The 8,970-nt window shown below is 49.3% G+C and overlaps 1 protein-coding gene across 1 annotated transcript; it reads right to left on the minus strand.

Annotated features, from left to right (window-relative positions):
- Nucleotides 1–2,068: 2,068 nt before the first annotated feature.
- Nucleotides 2,069–4,374, minus strand: Dynll1 (dynein light chain LC8-type 1). The gene is made up of 3 exons (XM_028765472.1): nucleotides 4,258–4,374; nucleotides 3,937–4,074; nucleotides 2,069–2,481 (listed from the first exon to the last, which is right to left on the minus strand). The coding sequence occupies exons 2-3, from the start codon at nucleotides 4,066–4,068 to the stop codon at nucleotides 2,344–2,346; spliced, it is 270 nt and encodes an 89-aa protein (XP_028621305.1). The 5' UTR covers nucleotides 4,069–4,074; nucleotides 4,258–4,374; the 3' UTR covers nucleotides 2,069–2,343.
- Nucleotides 4,375–8,970: the final 4,596 nt, after the last annotated feature.

An 8,970-nucleotide genomic window follows, 5' to 3' on the forward strand; every position in this document is an offset into this window, starting at 1 on the left:
CCTTTTGACCTGGTGGGCACTGTGCACACACACACACACACACACACACACAGTGATATACATAAAAAGTTAAGTACAAATCTAAAATAACTATGAGCCCTGGATGGCACAAAACTGCGACCTCAGCACTCAGGACGGCCACAAGCTGAGCCAAGCCTGCAGAGCAAGTTCCAGGCCAGCTAGGACTGCATGTTGAGCTCAGACTTCTCTGAGAAGCTTAAAAGAGAAAAATGACTGCGCTATAGCCTATCCCTCCAGGTCCAAGAACGGCCCAGGCAGGGCTTCACCTTACTGCCCTCCCGTTGTGATATTGGGGGACTTTGAATGTTGAACCCGACACTAACAGACTGCAGAAACCAATCAGGTGAGACAGTGCACACTTCTCATCCCAGCACTCAGGAAGCTGATGCCAGTAGGTTTTATACAAACATTTGTTTAAAAAAGTAGGGTTCTCTGAAAGGGCCTCAGATGTTGCTTTTTGGCCCAGCACACTAGGGGTCAGTTATAGATCTCACAAGACCTCACCTAAAGCTAGCTACTGATGTCTCAGAACAGCAGTGAAGACTATGAGAAAATGCTAAACCTTAGACAACTTTGTAGTTTTTCAATCAGCTGGAGCAAGCCTGCTGGCTTTTAAATTAACGAGGAGCAGACACTGGGAGAAATTCCATACACTATCAAACCAATCTTATTTCTATAGCAATGCTTTCTCACATCTGAACCTGAAAATAAATCACCAGCTCCCGACAGTAAACATGGGTCTGATCAAAGACCCCTCTGTGTCAAGGCATGTAGCCTTGCATCTGCTCTAGGGACTACTGCTGGAGGCTGTCATTTACACTTTGATGGCCAAAATCCTGTTGGGTTTCAAAGAGTCAGGTCATAAGGAGAGAGAGGGACTCCATGAACTTTTACCTGTTCAGATAAACTGAATTGCCTTATCTGTGTTCACCTGGCTACAAGTACCCCATTTTTTCTGCAGCTAGTAAGGCACACATGTCGCTGTCACAAAATGGCCAAACAATCAGGAGGGTGCCTACTATCTGCAACCCCAGCACTTGGCAGGTGGACAAACGCACTAGTTTTGTTACCCTTAACCATTACGTAGTTTGAGACCAGACTCATCTTCCTAAGACTGTCACAAAAAAACAGGCTTGCAAGATGGCTGTGGAAGAGACTTGCTGAGTCTTAATCTTAGAATCAACACCGTAGAGAACCTGACTGCCACATGAACAGCAAAGTTTCACAAGTCTGGCCCTAACAAAACACAATGTCTAACCAAGTGGATAGAAAAACTTGCCAAGAGTAAACTAGCTTGATGCTCTCTGTAAGAAGCATCTGCCACAGGCAGAGGCAGGTGGACTTCTGAGTTCGAGGACAGCCTGGTCTACAGAGTGAGTTCCAGAACAGCCAGAGATACACAGAGAAACCCTGTCTCAAAAAACAAACAAAAAAAAGGCATCTGCCACTCTTAGAAATCACAACAGCCAGGGCTACGCAGAGGAAACTCTGAAAACAAAACGTCTCAGTTACATCTAAAGCAAAAACCTGAGAAAATGGAAGCAGGCAACCCTACAGGGAGCCTTGCGATTCCCTAAAGTGTGGGTTGGTTGCCTCAGCCTCTACCTTCTAGAGCCTCCTATGTGGGCCTTTCTCCTTAGGCCACAGTGGCTCTAAACGGACAATAGGGAAACTTGGTGACTACAGACCCACAGCTTTAATTAGGTCCTTAAGTGAAGCTGTGCCTCACATTTACTAATTGACTTCTGAGCACAGCCAGTGAAAGCAGCAGCCTAGCAAGCTACCTCTTGAGGTACTCTAATCCAGGCTGGCCTAGAACCTACACTACTCCTTCCTTAGCCTCCTGAGTGACAGCAATGGGGCCTCAGACCTGTGGCTAATAACCCAAATAAAGCTGGAATAACAGGTGTGGCCTGCCAAACATTTCATCAAGAGAACTAAACTGTCTAATCCTACAAAACATGTAGTCCTCAGACACATCTCAGTCACTTATCAACTGGTAAGCTTCATCAACCCTATCTTACTTGAACAAACTAGCAGAGACATATACATCTCCAACAGATTTATTTTTAAAGGAATGACCTAAAGGAGAAAAAAAATGGGGTACAGAAGTATGGACTAGAAAATAAATACAAATGTTAGCTGTTTTACTAATTTTATAACCACAAACTTGTACAGAGAATGATGCCCTGTACAAAACACAACAGATTCAAACGAGGTGTTCCCTTAGCAAGGCTGAAGATTCAGTCTCTGGTATTTGGAATTTAGGATGCAGTCCTTGTTTTTGGATGGATCACTGGGTGTTTGGCACAGTCCATGCTTTTAACCAGATTTGAACAGAAGAATGGCCACCTGACCCAGGTAGAAGTAGATGAAGTGTTTGGTTTCGTGTGTCACATAACTACCGAAGTTCCGGCCCACAATGCAGTGCCAGGTGGGGTTGTACTTCTTGTCAAACTCCTGGGAAGAAAACAGAATTTTAGTGATAGATTCAGAGGATTCACTTTCTAGAAAAGCCAGAGCCGTCTAATTGTCTCCACACTGGGCTGGGCAAGGGCTCTATCACAACCCCAGCAAGTTCTTAGAAGCCATGTTTCCTGGCTCTAAATCACCTAGAACAGTAATGCAACATGCTTGCAGTCTGAGGTAAAATGGGAATGGGAGCTGAGGAGATCAAAAGTAGAAGGGTCATTTTCAAGGGCAGTTCTGTTTCAGTGACTGCACCTCTTGATGATTTTGGGCGTTTTTCTGTTTTCAATAGTCTTATGTAGTCCTGACTGCCCTGGAACTCGGTATGTCTGGATTTGGTCTCAGATCAAAGCCATCTGCCTGCCTCTGCTTTCCTAGAGCTGGGGCTAAAGGACCCATCAGCTGCAGCTCGCTCACCTCAGACTTCAGCAATTCGATGGCAGTAGGACACCAGCACTTGCTTATCAGGTTGTTCCTGATAAACTCTCGCTGTATTTGCCATGCACCCCAAATCCAGGGAGACAGTACCCCCCCCAGGACAAAGTCTCACTACCATCTAAATCAAGCTGGGCTGAAAAATAAATGCTAAACAGAATCTGACAGTAAGTGCCCAGACTTTACCCTTTATAGTCGCTCTCCTCCAGAGAGCATCTGCTACCTCCCATCCCAATGGACACAACTGGAAATGTGTTCATTTCCTCACTAGTTGGATAGAACCAGGGCCAGAGATGATGTAAAATTCTTTAGGGCTCCCAGTATCTCATCCAGCAATCGGTATGAAAACCTCATTTATCAAGCAGAATCTCTCTCTCACAATCCAGATGCACACACCGCTGTTTGTTATAAAAAGGTATTCATTTCTGTTCCACGCGAGTCTTTCATCTTCCCGTTCTCCACTGGAACCCTCCCACGGCTCCCTGCTTCCTTCCAGCAAACATAGCTCGAGAAGTTGGCAGTCTCGCCAGCAGCTTTCTCTCTCTCTACAAATTGCCATTTACCCAACCCTCCACCCAAGCCCCCCAACCACCACTGCCACCCACTTTTCCCTGAACTGTCGACCAACTCCCGGGCTGGTAAGGCTGGCAAGATCTCCTCCTAGCCCGGCTGGAAACACCCACGCAGGCGCGCCCCCCCACCCCCACCCCTCCGGAACACCCAGATGGATCCTCGGCGCAGGAATCCTACAGTGGGGGGAACTGCTCGCTGCTCCCTCATCTTGGAAACCGTTGCTAGGTGGCGCTTTCCCCCAAGGAGCTGGGGGTTTAAAAAAAAAAAAAAAACTTCTAGCGCTAAGGGTCTGGTCTTCCCCAGAGGAACGCGAAATCCATCTGCGTCCTTTCTAGAACTCTCCACACCGAGCCACCCCGAGGACCACAGGGAAGCTCCGCCAGGGTCCCGGGGAAGGCGGAATCGGGGAGAAGGAACGATGAGGGGCCGGGTCCTCACCTTCTTGATATGGGCCGCAATATCCTTCTCTATGTTGTACTTCTCCAACGCCTGAGTAGCGCACTCCACCGAGTCCTGTTGCATCTCTTCCGACATGTCTGCATTTTTGATCACCGCCTTCCGGTCGCACATGGTTACCTGTGGGGAACGAGGTGCGGGGAGACGGGAAGGGTCGGGGTGCCGGCCGCGCTCGCTTGCCCTCCCGACCCCCCCCCGAGGACGACGCGTCCCCCCCCCCCCCAACACCCGCTTCCGAGGCGCAGCTCCCGCGGCTCGCACCGCAGGCCCGAGGGGCTGGAGAGGACCCGAACCCGGTCTCACCGTGGAGCAGGGGCCAGCCGGCTGCTGCGAGCTCCTAGGGAAGGTGCTGGCGCCGCTCAAGCAGCAGAGGACAGCCGGTCGCTATCGAAGCCGTGGCGCATCTAAGCAGCCCCACGCCAGCCGCCGCCGCCTAATCCCTAGGCCCCGCCCTGCGCCCGCGGCCCCGCCCCCGTCCCGCGTCGCTATTGGCTGAGCGTAGCCGCCCGCCTCTTCCTATTGGCCCGCGGATTCAATGGTTCCCTCAGGATCTTTCTCCCGCATTTTGTTGCAGACCACAATGCCCCGCGCACAGCGTCGGTTGCCCGGGCGATGCGCGGCACGCGTGCAGGCCCACACACCCTGAGAGGCGGAGCCAGGGTCGAGTGGCTGGCTCCCGGACCACCCAGCAGTCTGGAAGGCCGGGAGGGCGGGCGTCTTCCGCTCGGGCCCACTGAGGTTAGCCCAGGGTGTGTTCTGGAATCGCAGGTTCTAGAAGACCGGGAGCCGCCGCCCCAGGTGCCGCCCATTTCCACCCCCCACAACCCGGGGTCCGCACGATTTACGGCCTTTGACAGGTGGCCTCGAGCCTAGACAAGGTTCCCCCGAGCAAGGGCGAGCCACCCATTCGGGTGCACTCAGAGTCGTAGGGCTCGGTTTAGAGCTCTGCTGTCTCATTCCTGAAGTTTGTAAGTGCGTGCGTGTGTCTGAGGAGGCCCTGGGCTTGAGAGGCGAGTTCTACGTACTACCACTGAGCCCTGTTTTCTTTCTTTTTCGTTTTATTCTTTTTTTTTCCCTGCCGTGCCCTCCCCACCTTACCCTAGCAGGGTCTCCCTCGGTAGCCCAGGTCGATCTGAAGTTCTCAGTTCTTCTTTCTTGGCCTCCCTCCCCTCGTGGTGCCATCACACCAGGTTAAATTTCCTAATTTTATAACGTGACGCTACACGTTTATTTCACACCGTAGCCCCTGTGTAGCTGCCCCCAGAAAACTGGATACATACCGATACCCTAAGGATTGAGGGAGAGATTCAGGAAGGGATCGACTCGAGGAGGTAGAAGCCTGTCTGCCAGGCAGTGAGGACCTCAGGATCTGGAATGTGGGTGGATGTCGAGAGTGTACAAGTGAGGCTTCTTGCTCAGATAGACCGTCCATTTTGGCAAAGTTTCTTGGTTGAGGATTTATTTATAGAAAGAAAGAAGTATCTTAAAGTGAGCACTTGGGAGATTGGGAACAGTAGGACCAGAAATTCAAGTCCCAACTTATGGGTTGATGGCTCCAAGGCTAGCCTGGGCTATGTGAGATCCTGTGTAAACCGCCCCCCCCATAAAGTAAACAAAGAGCAGCGGCGAGTGGGAGCTGACCTCTGCTCCGCACGATACCCCTCACAACAGCGGCGATCAAGACTCTTTATTTTTTTTATTATTTATTTTTTTGGTTTTTCGAGACAGGGTTTCTCTGTGAAGCCCTGGCTGTCCTGGAACTCACTCTGTAGACCAGGCTGGCCTCGAACTCAGAAATCCGCCTGCCTCTGCCTCCCAAGTGCTGGGATTAAAGGCGTGCGCCACCACTGCCCGGCTCTTTCTTTTTAAAAATGTGTTTTGGTTGTATGTCTGTGTGCCACATTTGTGCCTGGTACTCACAGAACACAGGAGAGGGCATTGGATCACCTGGATCTGGGATTTCAGAGAGTTGTCAACTGCCACATGGGTGAGGGGAATTGAACCTGGGTCCTCAGAAGAACATTGCTGAGCTATCTTTCCAGCCCCAAGGGGACCAACCCTCTTTATTTAGTTTCTTGGCAGAGCTGTGCAGCTGAGGATTTTACCCTGAATTCCTGATCTTCCTGCTCTCACATTTCAAGTACTGGAATTTTAGGCACGGGCCACCAAACCCAGTTTTAAGGGATACAGGAATTGAGCCAGGGCCCTGTGAGTACTAGGCACAGACTCTACCAACTGAGCCCTATCTAGTCAGATATCAGCATGAGTGGCTCCTTCCCCTGAATTCCTGTTTGCCTAGCTCCACCTGTTAAATCCGAGAACCCTTAGATTTCCTCCATGAAGTTTGCCTTGCGCTTTTTCCAGAGGGATTAGCTCATGCGTTGTCCTTCCCGTGAACGTCCCTGTGTCCTGCCGCTCCTGTCCCCTATTCCAGCGTCAGCATCCAACTCACTGTCTAGGGCTAGGGACGTCGCTCCGTGGTGCAGCTGTTGCCTAGCGTAAGAAAGGCCCTAGGTTTTCCTCTGTGTCATGAAAAAGTGTACTCAGGAAATGTGACTGAAAACGTAAAACGTCTAGGTCCTATGACACGCACACCCCCCATCTTAGACGATCAGGAGATTTAAAGGGGCCGTAAGATGTGGAAGCTGGAGAACCTGAGTGTGACCTCCAGGAAGTCCACACAGACGCCAGGAGAAAACCAACCCCTCAAGTTGTCCTCTAACTTCCACAGTGAGACATGGCTCATGAGCACTGCCCCCACGCCAAAAATAATGTTAGAAAATGCAAGAGGGGGTAAGAAATATGCTGCTGTTTCTGTTGCAGTTTTTGAGGCAAAGGTCTAACTGTGGAGCTTCGTATGTAGAGCAGGCTGGCCCTGGACTTACAGAAATCCTCCTTAAAGATACGTGCCATTGCACCCCACTTTTCTTTTTCCTTAAAGAAGGCCCTCTGTAGTTAAGGTGGGGCTGGACTTGAACCTTCAGTCCTTCTACCTCTTCCTCCTGAATGCTGGGTTATAGGCAGGACCCTGCCTGGGATGAGCAGGTAAAAGGTACCTGCCACCAAGCCTGGACCTGAGTTAGATCCCTGGGTCCTCAGTGGGAGGAGCTGACTCCCAGGTGTTTTCTGACAACCCTAGATGATCTCCCCATAGAAATAATGTCTATTTATTTCTCTTAAGGAGGGTCTCACTATGTAGCCTTGGATAGTAATTTAATAATCACTATTTTCTTTTAAGCTCTCTTTATATTTTAAGTGATTTACATTTTTTTTAAGTCAGGGTCTTATGTAGTCCAGGCTGGCCACCAATGTGTATGTAGCTGAGGATGACCTAGAAGTCCTTGTCCTCTTGCTTTCCGCTCCCCCTGAGTGCTAGGATTATAGGCAGCTATCGCTGTTCTCAGGCCCGTGGTGTTGGGACTGGAACTCGGGGCTTCACGCACGATAGACAAGCACTCTACCGACTCGAGTACATCCCCAACCCGACCTTAGTTTCCATACTTCTATTAAGTCATTCCATCTTTGTGTGTGTGTGTGTGTGTGTGTGCATGTGTGTGTGTGTGTGTGATTGCTATAACCTCCATGGAGATCAGAGGACAGCCTTCAAGAGTCCTCTCTAGGGTGTAGGGCCCAGGGGTGAAGTTCAGGTTCCCAGGCGGCAGGTACCTTTACCCACTGAGCCATCTCAGTAAGAATGTTCAAATCAGGGAACTGGCATGCTGAGAGAGTATTCTGCCAGTAATCAATACTCCCAACTCAATACATGTATTTTCATTTTAAAAAACTTTAGTGTGATGGCACACACAGTTTAGCCTAGTATTCAGGAGGCAGAGGCAGGTAGAGCTTTATAAGTTCAAGGCCAGCTTGGTCTACATAGTGGTTTCTAGAGATGTAGGGTTATGGAGAGACTGTGTAGTGAGCGTTTTGTTTTAAAAACCCAGTTATGCAAATAGGTTTTTGTTTTAATCTCAGGGGTGGGTTACGGGGCTGCTTCAGACTGTCTACAGCTACCAACTGTGATCATCTCGTGCTCCAGGAGGGGTGTGATTTTGCCAGCTGCCCATAGTTTACTTCTGGGGACTCTGGGGAGGGCCTGAGATGGAAGGCAGCCGCTGTTCTGGTTGCCTTAGCTATGGTTTCTCAAGTGTAATTATAGTAAAATAGTTATCGTGAGAAGAGACAAGAAGCTAGAGATATCCTGATGAAGAGTGGACGCGCCCTAATCATCAGGAAGTAGTCTAAAGAGGTCTGCACCCCTTTCCCTTAACTGTGGAGAGGTTTGGGGCCTGCTTGGCAGGAATCCAACATTGGCCAAGGACAAGGAAATGGGCTTTAGGCAGGAATCTGACATTGGGCCATGACAAGGAAGTAAGTGCAGGAATCTAATTTTAGGCTAAAACAGATAAGTTCAGGCAGGAATCTAATTTTAGGCCAAAACAGAGAAGTAATTTCAGTTAGGAATCCAAGTCTTAGGCTAGAACAAAGAAGTAGGCCTCAGGCATGAATATGACTGTGGGCTAGGACAGGGAAGTAGGCTCAGGTATTTTTGACATTCTGATGAGCCCTTAGAAACAGTGATTCTGTGATCTCGGGACTTTGCATATTGCCTTGTTTGTTCCTTGACTGTTTGTATCTATTGTATATTGTTGGTTCCTCAACCTAGAACTGACCTAAATACTTGCATGTAATTATAAGGATTTAAAAGAAATATGGAAATAAACAACCCTGCCTCAGCCTTCAGCCTCAGAACTGGCTGGGGTCATGCTACAATTTTGCCTAATCATCTCTTTTCTTTTAATCCTCACTCCTGCGCTGGAAAACCTGTTGACTAACTGAGCAGCCTTGGTCACTTAACCTTTCTCTCTTACCTAGTGTTGTAGGGTTAGAAGAGATTAGGGTGGAATGAAGGTTGGAAGGGAGGTATAGGTATAAGAACCCAATAACATAGCCTAAAAAAAGAGTATGCCAACAACCCTGTCTCAAAAAGAACCCTGTCTCCAAGGGTCTCATTCTCTC

The sequence above is a fragment of the Grammomys surdaster genome, unplaced genomic scaffold (genome assembly GCF_004785775.1).
Source record: "Grammomys surdaster isolate TR1022 unplaced genomic scaffold, NIH_TR_1.0 164, whole genome shotgun sequence".
Lineage (NCBI taxonomy): Eukaryota > Metazoa > Chordata > Mammalia > Rodentia > Muridae > Grammomys > Grammomys surdaster.